Below are 20,040 nucleotides of genomic sequence, written 5' to 3' on the forward strand. Positions count from 1 at the left end.
CCATGTGTTTGCTGATCTCTCTGCAAACCCCCCCAAAAAAAGCATGTGTTGGATGAAACTTAAACACCTAACAGCTCTACACGTGTGTGTGTGTGTGTGTGTGTGTGTGTGTGTGTGTGTGTGTGTGTGTGTGTGTGTGTGTGTGTGTGTGTGTGTGTGTGTGTGTGTGTGTGTGTGTGTGTTAGCTCATACATATGTGTAATGTTATCCTTTTACTACTTATGTTAAAGGGTCATGTCTGCCACAGTGAATGTTCAGCCTTTTTTCTCAGAGTCTCCTCTTTGAAATATCTTTTTTTGGCACCAAGCAGCAAGTCAGACCCACGTATCTCCACAGATGCATTCTGGGTTGTTTGTATTTCTTTAAACCAATCACAGTTGTCTTGGGCGACGGTGGCTCTGCTAAATAGTCTCAGGAAGGGACTTGTTTTGGTGAAACTCCACATCCAATATTAAATGAAGTTAACTGTTGACACGATCCAGTACCGTGAGCTATTTAAATGAGCTGATACATGGTTAAACCTCATTGGCTCTTACCAGTGTATCTCCGTGTGTACTTCATCCACAGCAATCTCCACCAATCGGTCCAAAAACCTCCCAGTTAGAGAGGAAATGCCCTAAACATATTCTTAGTAAATCTTTACAATCATTCCCAGAAAGAACCGAGCAGGACTGACTTGTTTCACCGTCCAAATATTCTTTAAAACTTGACATTTTCAGCGTGTAGTTCGCTAGCTCGAAGTTTGTCGTTGTTTCCCGAATAGAACCGGAGTTAGAGAACGTCAACACACAGAGAGAGGAAGGGGGAGGGACATCAAGGATGGGAGGCAATTATCATGGAAATATACTTCCATTGATCCAAACTGTTGTCAACAAACAATTGTTTTCGGGTCTATAAGATGTGAAGTTAAAGCGATACGCCACCGTTTGTTGAAATAGTTCTTATGACGGTCTCCCCTGGCTGTAGAGAGGTGGGCCAACGCATTTTTGTCTCAATGCAAGTAATTAGGTTGTTTTTTTGTCTTGTGTTGGCTCACTTTTACTCACAACATGCTAACCGGCAACATAGGATTCCATTCACTACGCTAAGCTAATTAGCGGCGGCGCTGCCGGTGTTGCACAGGACTAAAACAATGCATGCACAGAAAATGTGTTGGCCCACCTATCTACAGCTATGGGGGGAGACCCCACCTATCTTCAGCTAGAGGAGACCCCATCTATCTACAGCTAGAGGAGACCCCACCTATCTACAGCTAGGAGAGACCCCACCTATCTACAGCTAGAGGAGACCTCACCTATCTACAGCTAGAGGAGACCTCACCTATCTACAGCTAGAGGAGACCCCACCTATCTACAGCTAGGGGAGACCCCACCTATCTACAGCTAGAGGAGACCCCACCTATCTACAGCTAGGGGAGACCCCACCTATCTACAGCTAGAGGAGACCCCACCTATCTACAGCTAGGGGAGACCCCACCTATCTACAGTTAGAGGAGACCCCACCTATCTACAGCTAGGGGAGACCCCACCTATCTACAGCTAGGAGAGACCCCACCTATCTACAGCTAGGGGAGACCCCCCCTATCTACAGCTAAGGGAGACCCCCCCTATCTACAGTTAGGAGAGACCCCACCTATTTACAGCTAGAGGAGACCCCACCTATCTACAGCTAGAGGAGACCCCACCTATCTACAGCTAGGAGAGACCCCACCCATCTACAGCTAGGGGAGACCCCACCTATCTACCGCTAGAGGAGACCCCACCTATCTACAGCTAGGAGAGACCCCACCCATCTACAGCTAGGGGAGACCCCACCTATCTACAGCTAGGGGAGAACCCACCTATCTACAGCTAGGGGAGAACCCACCTATCTACAGCTAGGAGAGACCCCACTCATCTACAGCTAGGGGAGACCCCACCTATCTACCGCTAGAGGAGACCCCACCTATCTACAGCTAGGAGAGACCCCACCCATCTACAGCTAGGGGAGACCCCACCTATCTACAGCTAGGGGAGAACCCACCTATCTACAACTAGGGGAGACCTCACCTATCTACAGCTAGGGGAGACCCCACCTATCTACAGCTAGGGGAGACCCCACCTATCTACAACTAGGGGAGACCTCACCTATCTACAGCTAGGGGAGACCCCACCTGTCTACAGCTAGGGGAGACCCCACCTATCTACAACTAGGGGAGACCTCACCTATCTACAGCTAGGGGAGACCCCACCTATCTACAGCTAGAGGAGACCCCACCTATCTACAGCTAGGGGAGACCCCACCTATCTACAGCTAGAGGAGACCCCACCTATCTACAGCTAGAGGAGACCCCACCTATCTACAGCTAGAGGAGACCCCACCTATCTACAGCTAGGGGAGACCGTGATAAGCCCTATTTCAACAAACGGTGGCGTATCCCTTTAAGTTAAGTCGTCGTCTTTGACCTGTACACCATGACATCATGACTTCGGTTAAACGTACACGCCCACTATCGTGTTATCTGGAAGCATTTTGAGCCCTGTATACAGCGGACGGGTTAGGTTTAGGAAACGTGACGCGCGGGACCTGATCCCCGGCCTCCTGGGTGAAGGTCCTGTGTTGTTTGACCCCCCCCAACCAGCCTCCCTATGCAGATTTTCGCCCTTTCATACTACTCTCTACGGCAGTGGTTCTCCAGCTTATTTCAATAATGTTCCCCCTTTGAACAGTTTTTTAAGCCATGTACCCCCTAACCAGCGCAAACAGTTTTTGGTACAAAAAAAGAAAAAAAGCTCAGCTAGCGGTTAGCCGAATTAGCTGTTAGCTAAACTAACGTTAGCTTCCCGGTGGAGGCTAGCCATAGGCTAGCGAGGAACAGATCGTGCAGGTCGTATCCTCGGTTATCTTGCGCATGCGCAGAATGGATCGTGTACCGACAGCATCAATATAATATATATTTATATATATATAAATATATTAATAAATAATAAGTCAATGGAGGCCAAACGGCGTTGATAAAGAACCTAAAAAGCGACTATGCGTCTTGATAACACGCCAGTAATGAGATACGAATTGGCGTGTCTGTCTGACCTGTAGACCTACAGTACAGGCCAAAAGTTTGGACACACCTTCTCATTCAATACATTTCCTTTTTATTTTCATGACTATTTACATGTTAGATTCTCATTGAAGGCATCAAAACTATGAATGAACACATATGGAATTATGTACTTAACAAAAAAGTGTGAAATAACTGAAAACATGTCTTATATTTTAGATTCTTCAAAGTAGCCACCCTTTGCTTTTTTTGATAACTCTGCAAACCCTTGGTGTTCTCTCAATGAGCTTCATGAGGTAGTCACCTGAAATGGTTTTACCTTCACAGGTGTGCTTTGTCAGGGTTAATTAGTGGAAGTTTTTCCCTTATTAATAAAAAAGCAAAGGATGGCTACTTTGAAGAATCTAAAATATAAGACATGTTTTACCTCTACGCACAGTCTCGGTTCTGGAACCATACTCCTGGATAGGGGTTGGACTCTTTTCTTCTCCGGAGTTGCCCAGGGTGTGAGGCGCCGGGCGGGTGTGGGGATACTCACAAGCCCCCGGCTGAGCGCCGCTGTGTGTTGGTTTACCCGGTGGACGAGAGGGTCGCCTCCCCACGCCTGCGGGTTGTGGGGGGGAAAACTCTGACTGTTGTTTGTGCATATGCACCAAACAGGAGTTCGGAGTATTCGGCCTTCTTGGAGACCTTGACTGGAGTCCTGCATGGGGCTCCAGTGGGGGACTCCATTGTTCTGCTGGGGGACTTCAACGCACACGTGGGCAATGATGGAGACACCTGGGGAGGCGTGATTGGGAGGAACGGCCTCCCTGATCTAAACCAGAGTGGTTGTTTGTTGTTGGACTTCTGTGCTAGTCATGGATTGTCTATAACGAACACCATGTTCGAACATAGGGATGCTCATAAGTGTACCTGGTACCAGAGCACCCTAGGCCAAGGTCAATGATCGATTTCATAATCGTTTCATCTGATCTGAGGCCGTATGTTTTGGACACACGGGTGAAGAGAGGGGCAGAGCTGTCAACCGATCACCATCTGGTGGTGAGTTGGGTCAGGGGTGGGGGGGAAGACTCTGGACAGACCTGGTAAGCCCAAACGTAGTGCGGGTAAATTGGGAACGTCTGGAGGAGGCCCCTGTCCGACAGACTTTCAACTCACACCTCCGGCGGAGCTTTTCGTGCATCCCTGTGGAGGCTGGGGGCATTGAACCCGAGTGGACAATGTTCAAAGTTTCCATTGCTGAAGCTGCGGCGAGGAGCTGTGGTCTTAGGATCTTAGGTGCCTCAAGGGGCGGTAACCCACGAACACCGTGGTGGACACCAGTGGTCAGGGAAGCCGTCCGACTGAAGAAGGAGTCCTTCCGGGATATGTTATCTCGGAGGACTCCGGAGGCAGTTGCAGGGTACCCGGGGGCCCGAAGGGCTGCAGCCTCTGCCGTGAAAGAGGCAAAGCAGCGGGTGTGGGAGAAGTTTGGAGAAGACATGGAGAAGGACTTTCGGTCGGCACCAAAGTGTTTCTGGAAAACTGTTCGCCACCTCAGGAGGGGGCGGGGAACCATCCAAGCTGTGTACAGTAAGGATGGGACACTGTTGACCTCCACTGAGGAGGTAATAGGGCGGTGGAGGGAGCACTTTGAGGAACTCCTGAATCCGACTAATACGCCCTCTATGTTAGAGGCAGAGCTGGAGGATAACGGGGATTGTCGTCGATTTCCCAGGCGGAAGTCACTGATGTAGTCAAACAACTACACAGTGGCAAAGCCCCGGGATTGATGAGATCCGTCCGGAAATGCTCAAGGCTCTGGGTGTGGAGGGGCTGTCCTGGTTGACACGCCTCTTCAACATTGCGTGGAAGTCTGGGACGGTGCCAAAGGAGTGGCAGACTGGGGTGGTGGTTCTCTTTTTAAAAAGGGGGACCAGAGGGTGTGTGCCAATTATAGGGGTATCACACTTCTCAGCCTCCCTGGTAAAGTCTACTCCAAGGTGCTGGAAAGGAGGGTTCGGCCGATAGTCGAACCTCGGGTTGAGGAGGAACAATGCGGATTCCGCCCTGGTCGTGGAACAACGGACCAGCTCTTCACTCGCAAGGATCCTGGAGGGAGCCTGGGAGTATGCCCAACCGGGTCTACATGTGTTTTGTGGATTTGGAGAAGGCGATGACCGGGTCCCCCGGGAGATACTGTGGGAGGTGCTGCGGGAGTATGGGGTGAGGGGGTTCTACCAGGGCCATCCAATCTCTGTATGACCAAAGTGAGAGCTGTGTCCGGGTTCTCGGTAGTAAGTCGGACTCGTTTTCAGGTGAGGGTTGGCCTCCGCCAGGGCTGCGCTTTGTCACCAATCCTGTTTGTAATATTTATGGACAGGATATCGAGGCGTAGTCGGGGTGGGGAGGGGTTGCAGTTTGGTGGGCTGGGGATCTCATCGCTGCTCTTTGCAGATGATGTGGTCCTGATGGCATCATCGGCCCTGCGACCTTCAGCACTCACTGGATCGGTTCGCAAACCGAGTGTGAAGCGGTTGGGATGAGGATCAGCACCTCTAAATCGGAGGCCATGGTTCTCAGCAGGAAACCGATGGAATGCCTTCTCCAGGTAGGGAATGAGTCCTTACCCCAAGTGAAGGAGTTCAAGTACCTTGGGGTTTTGTTCGCGAGTGAGGGGACAATGGAGCGGGAGATTGGTCGGAGAATCGGCGCAGCGGGTGCGGTATTGCATTCAATCTATCGCACCGCCAGACGAAAAAGAGAGCTGAGCCAGAAGGCAAAGCTCTCGATCTACCGGTCAGTTTTCGTTCCTACCCTCACCTATGGTCATGAAGGCTGGGTCATGACCGAAAGAACGAGATCCAGGGTACAAGCGGCGAAATGGGTTTCCTCAGGAGGGTGGCTGGCGTCTCCCTTAGAGATAGGGTGAGAAGCTCAGTCATCCGTGAGGAGCTCGGAGTAGAGCCGCTGCTCCTTTGCGTCGAAAGGAGCCAGTTGAGGTGGTTCGGGCATCTGGTAAGGATGCCCCCTGGGCGCCTCCCTAGGGAGGTGTTCCAGGCACGTCCAGCTGGGAGGAGGCCTCGGGGAAGACCCAGGACTAGGTGGAGGGATTATATCTCCAACCTGGCCTGGGAACGCCTCGGGATCCCCCAGTCGGAGCTGGTTAATGTTGCTCGGGAAAGGGAAGTTTGGGGTCCCCTGCTGGAGCTGCTCCCCCCGCGACCCGACACCGGATAAGCGGACGAAGATGGATGGATGGATGGAAGACATGTTTTCAGTTATTTCACACTTTTTTGTTAATTACATAATTCCATATGTGTTCATTCATAGTTTTGATGCCTTCAGTGAGAATCTACAATGTAAATAGTCATGAAAATAAAAGGAAACGCATTGAATGAGAAGGTGTGTCCAAACTTTTGGCCTGTACTGTATGTGCGACTTACCGAGACTGAAACCAAGAGTGTGTCCGAGAAGTGACCGGCTCTGATTCATCCCAACGACGAGACGATGAGCTGAACATTCACCGTGTCTGCAGCGTTCATCGTGACCTCGTGAAGCAGGAGTGTAACGTGTTAGCCAGCGTGCAGCTGACGCTTCGCCGTCAGCTCGCTGGTGACGAGCCGGCCGGTGTTTTCTCACACTGTCCTCTGCTCTCAGATGGCTCTCAGCGCTCAGCTGCTTTGCCCGGTAAACCCTCCAAGCGTGGTAAGACCCAGAGGGGCCACACAGAGACCCACACCCTAACTCTGGCTTCTAACACACACACTGGCAACGTCCTGGGGGCCTGGCACCCACACACCCTGTCTGCACTAACACGTGTGTGTGTGTGTGTGTGTGTGTGTGTGTGTGTGTGTGTGTGTGTGTGTGTGTGTGTGTGTGTGTGTGCGTGTGCCTGCCTGTGTATGTGTGTGAGTGTGCGTGTGTGTGTTTGTGAGCGTGCACGTGTGTGTATTTGTGTGTGTGTGTGTGTGTGCGTGTGAGCGTGCGCATATCTGTGTGTAGGTGTGTGTGTTTGTGTATGTGTTTGTGTGTGTGTGCGAGTGTGTGTGAGCGTGCCCATGCCTGTGTGTAGGTGTGTGTGTTTGTGTATGTATGTGTGTGTGTTTTGTGTGTGTGTGTGTGTGTGTGTGTGTGTGCGTGTGTGTGAGCATGCGTGTGTGTGAGCGTGCGCATGTCTGTGTGTGTGTGTGTGTGTGTGTGTTTATGTGCGTGTGTGTGCCTGCCTGTATATGTGTGTGTGAGCGTGTATGTGTGTGTGAGCACGCTGGTGTGTGTGTGTGTGTGTGAGCGTGCGCATGTCTGTGTGTAGGTGTGTGTGTTTGTGTGTGTGTGTATGTGTGCGTGTGTGTGTGCATGCATGAGTGCGTGTGTGTGTGTCTTTTATCTGACCTCAGTAACCTCTGCATGGTAATGCTTGATACTGGGTTGTTCCCACCCTCCTCCATATTTAAAAAACCACACAAACAAAATATCAGAAATGCACACGTCACTGTGTTGTTGAAGAGGAACGATGGTAAGTTATATCACAACACCGGTCTGATTCACTACTACCAGACAGCCAATCAGACAGCCAATCAGACAGCCAATCAGACGGGGTGACATGTTTTATCACTGAAAGCGAACACACGCTGTTGGACTAACCCTTGGCAGTGACACGTGATTGTGTATTTAATGTGTGTTTTCTGTGCTGCGTTGTCGCATGTTTTAATTCACTCACGACTTAACCAAAGGGCTCTTTGTTTTAACGGGTGGTTGTTGGATGTTGTTGTGATGGACGTTGATACGATGGAGAGTTAACGGGAGCTTTTTGGAAGACGTCGGAACGGAGAACACACAGTCCTGGAGGAAAAGAGACACTAGAGAAAGAACCAGCAGGTTATCTCTGGAGATGGAGCCTGGGTTGTCCGAAAACGTTAAGCTGGGCCAGAGGTGGGAAACACAGGCTCGCCATCAGCCAGCGGCACTGCTAGACTCAACGAGAAAACAACAAAAATGGAGGGAAATGTACTACTTTCATCGAATTTGGGTGTTTAATTCAATTTTATTAGGCTCGTGAGAGCGTCCTGATCTGGCGAGCTCCAGTTTTTCTACTCGCAGATCAGTCTGGCATCTTGAGATAGAGAACATTTGGAGCCGAGAAGCGACTGTTCAGTCTAAACAACGTGGCGGCTTCCACGGATGAGATGAGCGTAGCTATCGCAGCAAGTTTAATCTGAATTAGAAAGTATTCCTTCATTGAAAGAAGAGCAAAAAAACAAACGGCACTGGAGGCTTTTCTCGGAGGAAAAGATGCTTTTGGTCTTCTCCCGACTGGTTTCAGCAAGAGTTTGATCTGATTGGTTGATTTGGCACATCTATCACCAACTATAGGTGGTGATAGACAGATGGTTTATCCAATCAGCTAACCAGGATTTTCGCCCCCTTTCCCAAAAGTTCTCCAACAGAAAGTTTCCAGATGGATATGCCGAGCAAATGGGAAGCGATCCATCTGGTGGAGTCAGGTTACAATTTTATAGCAATTTGAAAAAAATAAATGAAACAACGTTGAAAAAAGTGAAAACATTTTGGGAAAACAACACTAAAAAGCGCAGAAAAAAACTCAACAAAAACAATGAAAAAGTTGACAAAAGAAATTGGGAAAAAGTGCCGAAAACGTAGAAAAAACGTAGGGGAAAGCGACCAAATAGCTGTAATTTTAGACCCAGAAAGACAAAACGTTGCACATAAGGGTTAAAGCTCACACTGCAACGAGATATAATATCAGTCCTTCCAGGAAAATGCTGAGTTTTTTTGTGATTGTTGCTCACACTGACCGTGGGATTTAAATACTTATTATATTATATGTTGTAGGGCTGCTTCGTGAAGAATTGAACCCAGTTTGTTGCTAGATGAAGGTCCATTATCGGTGCCGTTTTATTGTCATCTGCTAATTTGTTAACGTAAACCACCCCTAAATCTGATTGGATGGTTTAAAATGCCTCCTGCTCTCCATCACGGTGTCTCTGATTGGTCTACCGATGCTCCTGTTAGCTCTCCAGTCCAGCAGGGAGGTGGGGGTGGGGGGGGGGGGGGGTGGGGGGACTGAGACTCTGAAGCCAACATTGACACGGATGGAAATAATATAATGAGATATAAATACTAGAGATGGTCCGATACCGATACCAGTACCGACAACAAAGGTATAAATCATACCACATCCATACAGGGATAGTAGTATACAGCTGTTATACAGTACAGGCCAAAAGTTTGGACACACCTTCTCATTCAATGCGTTTCCTTTTTATTTTCATGACTATTTACATTGTAGATTCTCACTGAAGGCATCAAAACTATGAATGAACACATATGGAATTATGTACTTAACAAAAAAGTGTGAAATAACTGAAAACATGTCTTATATTTTAGATTCTTCTTCTAAAAACTTCCACTAATTAACCCTGACAAAGCACACCTGTGAAGGTAAAACCATTTCAGGTGACTACCTCATGAAGCTCATTGAGAGAACACCAAGGGTTTGCAGAGTTATCAAAAAAAAGCAAAGGGTGGCTACTTTGAAGAATCTAAAATATAAGACATGTTTTCAGTTATTTCACACTTTTTTGTTAAGTACATAATTCCATATGTGTTCATTCATAGTTTTGATGCCTTCAGTGAGAATCTACAATGTAAATAGTCATGAAAATAAAAAGAAAACACATTGAATGAGAAGGTGTGTCCAAACTTTTGGCCTGTACAGTACATAATATCACATCCACGCAAAATATAATAACGGGCCATCTCTAATAAATACTTTAAAAAACAAATACCTGGGATGTGACATTACCTCAGCTGTTCTGTCCCCTTTCCCTCCTCCAGTCTGAAGAGTCTCCTTTCCTCCCGACTCCACTCCTCCTCTCATCCCTCCATCCCCTCCACTTCTCCTCATGTTAACCCCATGGCTCATCTGTTGTTTGTTCTCTCTCTTTCTCTCTCTTTCTCTCTCTCTCTCTCTCTCTCTCTGTGTTTTCTTTTCTTCCCGTCTGTGTAGGCAGCCCGTTGAGTAACTTCTTTGACGTAATTAAACAGCTTTTTTCAGACGACAAGATCAACTCGTCTGTCTCCCCCGGCGCTCCCGCGGTGCCTAGCTCCCCCGCCAAGCATGCCCCCGGCAGCAAGCCCGGCCAGCCCCCGCCCAACGACTCTAAATGCCCCCCCGACAAAGACAAAACAAAGATGGCGGCGGCCGGCAACAGGACACAGGAACAACCTTAAGGAGCGCTAGCTGTTGCATGCCTAGAGAGAGAGAGAGCAGTGATGAGGTCATTAAGGCGGGACAAGGACCCTCCAAGTTAAACTAATCTACTGTTGGCCTATACATTTTCTACCGTATAATGGGAATGGCTATATCAGTTTTAAAGTTGATCAGTATTTTACAATACGTAGCAAATGTAGCTAATGTTGTCCCTACCTTTGTTGTCTCTTTTTCGGTTTGGGGGTGTGTGTGTGTGTGTGTGTGTGTGTGTGTGTGTGTGTGTGTGTGTGTGTGTGTGTGTGTGTGTGTGTGTGTGTGTGTGTGTGTCCTTCCTCACATGTGTGATGGCTTGACTTGTCTCTGCCACCAGGGATCATCCATAATAGCTATTAGCTCTGGAGACCGAGCGACACCGAGAGAGTCTGAAGAAAAGAAAAGAAAAGAAAAGAGGAAAACCCTTCCCTCTCCCTCTCCTTCTCCCCCCTTACTCCCTCCATCCCTCCATCCTCCCTCTCTTCGAGGTCCTTTCTCTGGGCCGCATCAGTAGAGCCCACTACCGTCCCGACCAGACCAAACATAGAGACATCTCGTAAAAAGACAAAAAAAAGCCTTAAGACAGTGATGTTTGTCAAGCTACACACACGTATTCCCGACCCCTCCCTCTCCCTCCCTTCTCCCCTCCTCTCCTCTTTTTCTCTTTCTTCTTAACCCTCCCACATGTACATAAGAAACACACGTACGTACCGTACGTACTGCTCAACGCAAACATGACGCGGGATGTAATGACTTGGCACAGGAGCGGCGGCGGACGCAGACACGGACGAACGCTGGCTGGATTGTAATTCCTTTTAACGCTGTTATTTCTCCGTGAACGGCAGGATCTCTCCAAAAAACTCTTTCTGTAAAATGGGTTTATTAAAAAAAGTTGCCCATGAAAAGTAAGATAAAGGGGAGTGGAGGTGATATTACATAAATGAATGATCTATTCTGTTGTACAGATTCAAATAATGTTCCGTATGTACAAAAAAAAGTGTAGTTTGTGACATTATGTTTTAGAGTTGTGTTGCCATATTTTGGGTCTTTTTTTGGGGGGGGGTATTTCTGTCCGTGCAGACCCGGTCACATCTAGCGTTTGATGTCCATTTTCCAGCCTGGCCCTTTAGTGAAGTTGAGTCTGACTGTCCTGATTAGATTTAGATTAGATTTTTTTTATTGATCCCAAAAAAAAATGGGAAATAATGGTGTTGCAGCAGCAAAAATATCAGACACACAGCACACAATAAATAATAGGAAACAATATACATTAAATAATAATTGAATACTACACAAGCAATATTTAAAATATATACAATTTGGAAATAAAATGTACAACTGATTCAACAGATATAGATAAAGTTAATGTACAAGTTGGGGAGTAAAAATGTACAACTGTTCTAGAACAATACGTTTTTGCCGAGTCACTTCGTGGTGCGATCTTAGCCTCGTGAGAGTGTCCTGATCTGGCGAGCTCCAGTTTTCCACTTGCAGATCAGTCAGATCTGAAATTTGGAGCCGTTTGGCAAAACGACCGACCAATCAGCGTTGGTTTTGAGGCGGGTTTAGGTGTGACGCCAACGAGAAGCGACTGTTCAGTCTAAACAACGTGGCGGCTTCCACGGATAAGATGAGCGTAGCTATCACAGCGAGTTTTATCTGAATTCGAAAGTATTCCTTCATTGAAAGAAGAGCAAAAAGCGCCACTGGAGGCTTTTCTCGGAGGACAAGATGTTGTTGCTCTTCTCCCAACTGGTTTCGGAAAAGAGTTTGATCTGATTGGTTGATTTGGCCCGTCTATCACCAACTATAGGTGGTGATAGACTGATGGTTTATCCAATCAGCTAACCAGGAGTTTCATCCCGATCCATCTGGTGGAGTCAGGTTAGGTGTGACCGGACCTCCTTTTTCCTTTTCGCACTTTTGACAAGTGAGTCAGATTCTGGGTTCAGTACGAAAAATATGTCCATGTTTATTTTTTATTTTTTTTCATTATAATTTTTTACACTATCAAACTGCTGTGTATATTTTTGTACTTCATTGTATTTTTGTCATTTTCTTTTCCCGTTATTAATTTATTCTCAGTTATTTATACGAAAGATGTAGAGAATGTTTCTTAACGTTGAAGTTATTTAAGGATATTTTTGTCATGTTTAAGTTATTCGACCGGAAAAAATGTTTTGTGAGCGTTTGTTCCTCTTTTTTCTTTTTCTCTCGACGAGAGAAACCTGTAATATATACGTTTGGGGGTGGGGGTGGTGGGTGGGGAAATGATTTTACCGTAATTTAAGAATGTAGACGTAGCCTCTGTGAGAGGAACAAGCCCTTTGTTGATAACTGTCTCTCCTCCCTCTCTCCCTGTGTGTATGATGACTCAGATCTCACCAAACACTTGTTCTGTAAATAAGCCGAGTTTACCGACACGCTTATAAAAAAAAAAAAAAAAAAAAAAACCCAAGGGGATTCCTACTCTTAGCTTTGACCGTGTACGGTTGTTTGCATGTTCAGCATTCGTCTTTTCTTTGCATGTCGTTGTTGGAATTGTTCTCCCGTTTTCCCCTTTTTCTCTCCACACTTATTTATGTATTTATTTTCTTTATGTGCATTTGTTTTTAAAGGACAAATCCGGCACAAAATGAACCTAGGGGGTTAATAACACGTGTACCGAGTCGACCGTTCTCTGGGATTTGTTTTCATGCTAATCGAATGTGATCAGTTTTAGCGCAAACCGCTAATTAGCTTATAAAGCTAGTAGTCGCGGCAGAGGGTAAAGTAAAAATAAATTTCTATTTCTACACCACTAACAAGGCTCCAAATAGCACCACACTTAGCATAATGAGGGTCCCTACATGTAAACTGAAGCATTGAGAACTTTGTAAGTGTACAGTTTATTAAAAACATAGTTTATGGGCTCCCGGTTAGCTCAGTTGGTAGAGCGGGTGCCCATATATAGAGCTATATTAGCTTATAACCAGTCCCTCCAGAAAAACGCGATTATGGGATCGTATAATTCAACGCATAATCAGCCAAAATCTGCATATTTATGCGGGGGGGAGGCCACATTTTTTCCAAATTCGCCGCACTTTCGCCGCATAAATTGCCGATTTCCGCGCAAAATATCCGGGGCTTGCATGATTTAATAATCCCCGCATTTTCGTTGCAAAAAAAGTCCCATAATATATCTTAGCAGAAAGTTGAAAAATGTTGAGTTTACTTCACACAAGAGCAGGCATTTCCCCCTGTTGCCATGGGAACGTTATGAAGTGACGTAATTACGCGTCGGGAACATCGAAAAGCAAGGTGTTGGGGGGGGATCACTGTTTTTTTTCTTTTCCTTGAAACATTGCATAAAATTGCATAAATATCTAGCATATTCCATCGCATTTTTTAAGAAAAAATGCTGCATAATCAAGGATTTTTGCCCGCAACAATCACAAAAAAACTCCGCATTTTTCTGGAAGGACTGTATAACGCTAGTCGTCGGGGGCCGAGGGTAAAGTAAAACGAAATCTCTATTTCTACACCACTAACAAGGCTAAAAATAGCACCACACTTCCACGGTAGCATAATGAGGGTCCCTACATGTAAACAGAAGCATTGAGAACTTTGAGTACAGACAGTTTATTAAAAAGATAGTTTATAAAGACCGTACCGTTCACGTACACATGCAGGCGCTATTATCGTGTCATGACCAGTTGAACTGGTTGGTTCGACTGGTTGTGAATGCTTTCTGATCATAGCGCTTGCATGTGTACGTGAACGGTACGGTCTCTATAAGATATTTTTTCAGGGCATTTTCGGCCTTTATTTTTGACAGGACAGCTGAAGACGTGAAAGGGAAGAGAGAAGGGGGGAATGACACGCAGCAAAGGCCCGCAGGTCGGAGTCGAACCCTGGCCCACTGCTTCGAGGAGTAAACCTCTATATATGAGCGCCCGCTCTACCAAATGAGCTAACCGGGCGCCCATAAACTATCTTTTTAATAAACTGTCTGTACACTTACAAAGTTCTCAATGCTTCGGTTTACATGTAGGGACCCTCATTATGCTACCGTGGAAGTCTGGTGCTATTTGGAGCCTTGTTAGTGGTGTAGAAATAGCGATTTATTTTGACTTTACCCTCTGCCGCGACTACTAGCTTTATAAGCTAATTAGCAGTTTGCGCTAAAACTGGTCACATTTGATTAGCATGAAAAGAAATCACAGAGAACAGTCGACTCGGTACACACGTGTTATTAACCCCCTAGGTTCATTTTGTGCCGGATTTGTCCTTTAAGTTGCCTTGTTTTATATTTTGCTCCTATTTCTTTTGCCGCCTTCTTCCTCCCTTTTGATTACTGCGCTAACGCGCAGTAACCGTGCAATGCATCCTCCTTACTCATCCTCTCAAAGAGGGAGCTCTCTGGCGATCGGGTCGCTCACCGGCTAGGGTGGGTGTTGGGGTTATCAGAGAGAAAAATTAAAGCAATACCTTTTAATTGTTTTCTACTGGGGGGAATCCAGAGCACACAGAATGGACTTGGAGCGCTACTACTGAGCAGGATAACCACTGGCAATGTATTCCCTTTGTGATGTTACTGTGAACAACTTCAGTGCTAAAGGAAATAAATCTGTTGACTTTGGAGCTGTGTGCACATTTGTTTTTGGGCTTATCAAGATGTTTATTCACAAATATACATATACATATTTTTACATATTCAGAGAGTTGATCGTCTGCATATGGCTGCAGAGGATTTACATTACAGATGCTTATTGCAAAAATGCTTTTAATGGATAAAAGCATCAATATTCAAATAATAATAATGTAATTTATGGTGTCACAGCTTATAAAAAAGCCCAAGGCGACGTTTTCAAGTTACTTAATTAGTCCGACAAATGGCCGAAGAAACTGATAAAAATTTAAAGTGACAGAAATTTTGCAACCATAAAAAAAACAATGCAACCATACATATATAATACATATATTGTATAAAGTGAAGTTGCATATTAAACTGGGCCTACAATAACGTGTACGGTGCCCTAAAGCCTTTTTACATGGCTTTTTAGTGCATGGAATACTAAGCTATTAAAATAATGATTGTCGGCATGATTTTATAAATTATCTTTAAATGTTAAACATACGTGTGGCTCAGTGAATCCTTAGAGATGAACTGTATCCGTGGATGGCCTTAGTGATTACCTAATCTACAGTACAGGCCAAAAGTTTGGACACACCTTCTCATTCAATGAGTTGCCTTTTTATTTTTATGACTATTAACATTGTAGATTCTCACTGAAGGCATCAAAACTATGAATGAACACTTATGGAATTATGTACTTAACAAAAAAGTGTGAAATAACTGAAAACATGTCTTATATTTTAGATTCTTCAAAGTAGCCACCCTTTGCTTTTTTTGATAACTCTGCAAACCCTTGGTGTTCTCTCAATGAGCTTCATGAGGTAGTCACCTGAAATGGTTTTACCTTCACAGGTGTGCCTTGTCAGGGTTCATTAGTGGAATTTTTTTCTTATTAATAAAAAAGCAAAGGGTGGCTACTTTGAAGAATCTAAGATATAAGACATGTTTTCAGTTATTTCACACTTTTTTGTTAAGTACATAATTCCATATGTGTTCATTCATAGTTTTGATGCCTTCAGTGAGAATCTAAAATGTAAATAGTCATGAAAATAAAAAGGAAACGCATTGAATGAGAAGGTGTGTCCAAACTTTTAGCCTGTACTGTATAGGCCAGTAAGCCTATCATCAGTCGGGGTTAAGACATTTTCATTTTTGAAAAAACATTCAAAAATGTACAATAACTTGGAGGCCCCGCTGCAGAGAATCTGAGGACCCCCTTAGGGGTCCCGGACCCCCTGTTGAAGATCTCTGATCTACACTAACGTGTTCTCCCTAAGAAGACTAACAGTATCCATGGCTACTATTCCCAAACACACACATGTAACCCGTGTGGCTGAACGCAGCATGGTGCCGGCTGCTGCTGCGTCCTTTTCTACTCTCGGCACGCTGAGTGGAGCGTGTAAAGTCTGTGGATCAACGTGGCCTCCAAAACCTCCAGGAGCACCGGTGGATCCCGGTCCGGGGCGCCCGCCTCCGGGCAGAGCTCCTCCCGGCCGCCGGCGCCCAGCAGCAGGCGGTGGAAGTCCTCGCCGTCCAGCAGCCGGTCCAGGTTCTGCAGGAAGAATCCTTCACAGAATCGGCAGAGCTCGGCTGCTCCGTGCTGCTGCAGAGACGCAAACACACGCAAAGGTCCGCAACAGTTCAGTTACAAATCAGACCCCGTTTACACGTTTTACAACCGGAGACATTTCCATTGGTTTACACGCAAACGGAGAATTCTCCTCTGAAACCGAGTCTTTCTAAAAACTTCGGCCAGAGTGGAGACTTTTGAGATCTTCGTTTGCATGTTTGCACGTAAACTGAGACAAACGGAGGTTTAGGCAGCCGAGAGAGAGGAAGAGGAAGCAATTGGTTGCTGTTGTTGCTATTTTCGGGATTCTGATTGGCCAACGTGGGCTTGAGCTTCTCGTTTACACCGCCACCTACAGGTCTGGTGTGCTCTTGGCTGCATTAACAGCATTTATTATATATATATATATATATATATATATATATATATATATATATATATATATATATATATATATATATATATATATATATATATATATATATATACACACACTGGTACGTGTAAACGAAGACTTTTCTGAAAAGTGACAGCTGCAAACAATGTTATTTTAGAAAGCTGAGAGGTTGAAATGTCCAATTATGAAAATAGCCGGCCACGTGTAAACGTAGCATCAGTGGTGGAGTCTAGTTTTTTATAGCTTCATACTCGCCAGTCCCAGAACGACAACCCCATACGTTTTTACGCTTATAGCACATGTGTCAAACTCAAGGCCCGCGGGCCAAATCTGGCCCCTCGCTCATTCTGATCCGGCCCTCAAATCAATTTAGGTTCACAAAATATTTTGGCCCACCTAGTTGTGCGCCAAACCAAAAACATGGGAAACTGTTCTTCAACTTGCAATTATGCAATTACACTCAAAGCAGAATTTGGCAAATTTTGATGACTTGGGCTGACTTGTGAACGGGCAACACAGATTTTGAGAATGAACTAAACATGTTAGACACTGGGACTTTAACCCATTTAGGCCTAAAACGCCTGCTAAAAAAGGCCTTTTTTGCCTAAGTATTTTCTGTAACTCCCTCCCAAAACCTAAGGGTTTCCAGAAATATTTGTCAAAATTTGTCAAAGCCTACTTAAATCTTAATTTCTCAGGCTCTACAGCAGATAAAAACATGCAATAAAAAGCATTTGAGAGCTTACTTCTTTGGCTTTCAACCTGACTGACTTGGCCATAAACTTCAAATGCATTTAAAAAAAATGTATAAACAACAAAAATATCAAGAATATTTTGAAAATCAATACAGATCCGTTTTTTATTTCATACTTTTGAGGTACCAAAGTGACAAGTGAACATCACTGATACAAAGTTATAGAAAAAAACCGAAAACAAAACAGAGGGTTACTTCTTCTTTACATAACAATTACATATTCATTTATGTTAATTTTGTTTCTTGTATTATTTGGATCAAACTTTGGATAAAAGCGTCTAAGAAATCATAACAAAATCCCTATGCATCTCTGTCACTCACCCCAAGAATATTTCAGCCAATCACAGTACATATAATTGGCCATGTGCCTTGAAAAAGACGACACTGCTCAAAATGACGCAGATGCGTGATCAGGTCTTAAAAGGTAAACACACACAGATGTGTGATCCAGTTTGAATGGGTTAAGGGGAGCGGTGTTTTAACCCAAACCACAATCTCTTTTTTTTTCTACTCTTAACTAGTCGTTTTGGTGACTAAACGTAACTGTCGTCGCCGCAGGAAGCTCACCTTCTGTCGGTTAACCCTAACTAGAACGGCCGCTGTGTTTTTGTACCTTGGCGGTGTGGTAGAGGCTGACTGCGTTGTCCAGAGTCAGACTCTGTGACAGCTTCACCTCGCAGCAGCGCTGCAGACCTCGGAGCTGGAAGAAAGCAGCCGCCGGCAACAGCTACGGAAAAAATAAAACAGCCACAGCACGATTAATCCCAGTCCGACAAAAAAAGCCTTTATTGAAATGAAAGATTAAAAGAGATCCAGATAAATTAAGAGTCAGTCAGACATGGGCTAACCCTGATTTCTAAAGAGAAAAACCCACATCGGTTGCCCTCTAATCGCAACTAATAACATGATTTTATCACATGGTGCAGCCCTGGTGAAATTGGGCATTGATCGCAGGCCCCTGAATTGAATCGAAATCGTATCGTGACAGATTTCAGCGAATTGCGCACCGTTGTCCAAAGAAGCGATATAACATTGTGTGGTGATAAAACTTGGGATTTACACCTCTGGACTACAGCTGAGTGGTTTTTACCTGCAGGGCTTCAGAGTACGAGACGGTGAGTCCCTCCGTTCCTCCGCAGTACAGAGACTTCATCATCATCTGCAGAAAACAAACACACTTCAGATTAGATAAAAGATAAGATAAGATAACTTTTATTGTCTTCTATAGGAGAAATTCATCTTGGGCATTCAAGAGAACGAAATGGCGACACATTGCGCATAAACACACAATAAACATACAGTTAACTTACATAGAAACATAATCATACATTATCTCAACCAATGCTTCAATGAGCATCTAATAACCCCCACACACACACACACACACACACACACACACACACACACCTTTCCTCACACCTCATTCAATGTGTTTCTTTATTTTCATGACTATTTATATTGTAGATTCTCACTGAAGGCATCAAAACTATGAATGAACACATATGGAATTATGTACTTAACAAAAAAGTGTGAAATAACTGAAAACATGTCTTATATTTTAGATTCTTCAAAGTAGCCACCCTTTGCTTTTTTTGATAACTCTGCAAACCCTTGGTGTTCTCTCAATGAGCTTCATGAGGTAGTCACCTGAAATGGTTTTACCTTCACAGGTGTGCCTCGTCAGGGTTCATTAGTGGAAGTTTTTCCCTTATTAATAAAAAAGCAAAGGGTGGCTACTTTGAGGAATCTAAAATATAAGACATGTTTTCAGTTTCTTCACACTTTTTTGTTAAGTACATACAGTAATTCCATATGTGTTCATTCATAGTTTTGATGCATTCAGTGAGAATCTACAATGTAAATAGTCATGAAAATGAAAAGGAAACGCATTGAATGAGAAGGTGTGTCCAAACTTTTGGCCTGTACTGTAATTTATGTAATTATGTGTGGTTGTCGTCACGTGACAGTGTGGAGGAGAAAGTAGTGTTTTTTGTAAGTTGTTGTTATGTTATTATTGTTCCAGTATTATTAGTGTTTGGTATTCAGTTTCTGAACAGTGCACAAGCCAACAGTTTGGTGACGCCGTCTGAGCCTTGCGACATCATTGTTAATTAGTCACGGTAATAACCGTATACCGCGGTAAAATAGAGAGGAGGTCTGACGGTATCAAAATTTGGATACCGCCCAACCCTACCACCCACAACACATCCTCCCCCTCGTATTGCACTTAATTTTGATAATGATTGCACATTTCCCGTTAGCTCATGCTGTGTTCAATGACTTCTGTATTGCACCAATACAGTCAAACCAGGTGTCCCACCTGGAAGCTGCTGTAGGTCATGTGACTGACGTGGATGATGTTGTCGGGGGAGTCGCAGAGCATCTGTCGAAACCTGACGCGACAAAAACACACAC

At 44.9% G+C, this 20,040-nt stretch overlaps 2 protein-coding genes across 4 annotated transcripts in view; one reads left to right on the forward strand and one right to left on the reverse strand.

Annotated features, from left to right (window-relative positions):
* LOC114561149 (serine/threonine-protein kinase BRSK2) overlaps positions 1–11,323 on the forward strand; it is a 199,922-nt gene extending 188,599 nt beyond the window's left edge. The window contains exons 19-20 of the mRNA XM_028586925.1: positions 6,680–6,727; positions 10,050–11,323. Of these exons, the coding sequence (XP_028442726.1) occupies positions 6,680–6,727; positions 10,050–10,273 (272 nt within the window). The 3' untranslated portion in view covers positions 10,274–11,323. The remainder of the gene's footprint in view (positions 1–6,679; positions 6,728–10,049) is intronic.
* A 4,703-nt stretch (positions 11,324–16,026) lies between these two features.
* LOC114555182 (ankyrin repeat and BTB/POZ domain-containing protein 2) overlaps positions 16,027–20,040 on the reverse strand; it is a 36,713-nt gene continuing 32,699 nt past the window's right edge. The window contains exons 14-17 of one of the 3 annotated variants that reach the window (XM_028577395.1): positions 19,946–20,018; positions 18,716–18,784; positions 18,239–18,352; positions 16,027–16,504 (exon numbers count right to left, since the gene is read on the reverse strand). In XM_028577395.1, coding sequence (XP_028433196.1) covers positions 16,277–16,504; positions 18,239–18,352; positions 18,716–18,784; positions 19,946–20,018 — 484 coding nt within the window. In that variant the 3' untranslated portion in view covers positions 16,027–16,276. Of the gene's footprint in view, positions 16,508–18,238; positions 18,353–18,715; positions 18,785–19,945; positions 20,019–20,040 lie in introns of all 3 variants that reach the window. The other 2 variants (XM_028577386.1, XM_028577405.1) reach the window with 2 other exon arrangements.

This window comes from Perca flavescens, chromosome 1 (genome assembly GCF_004354835.1).
Source record: "Perca flavescens isolate YP-PL-M2 chromosome 1, PFLA_1.0, whole genome shotgun sequence".
In the NCBI taxonomy this organism is placed as follows: domain Eukaryota; kingdom Metazoa; phylum Chordata; class Actinopteri; order Perciformes; family Percidae; genus Perca; species Perca flavescens.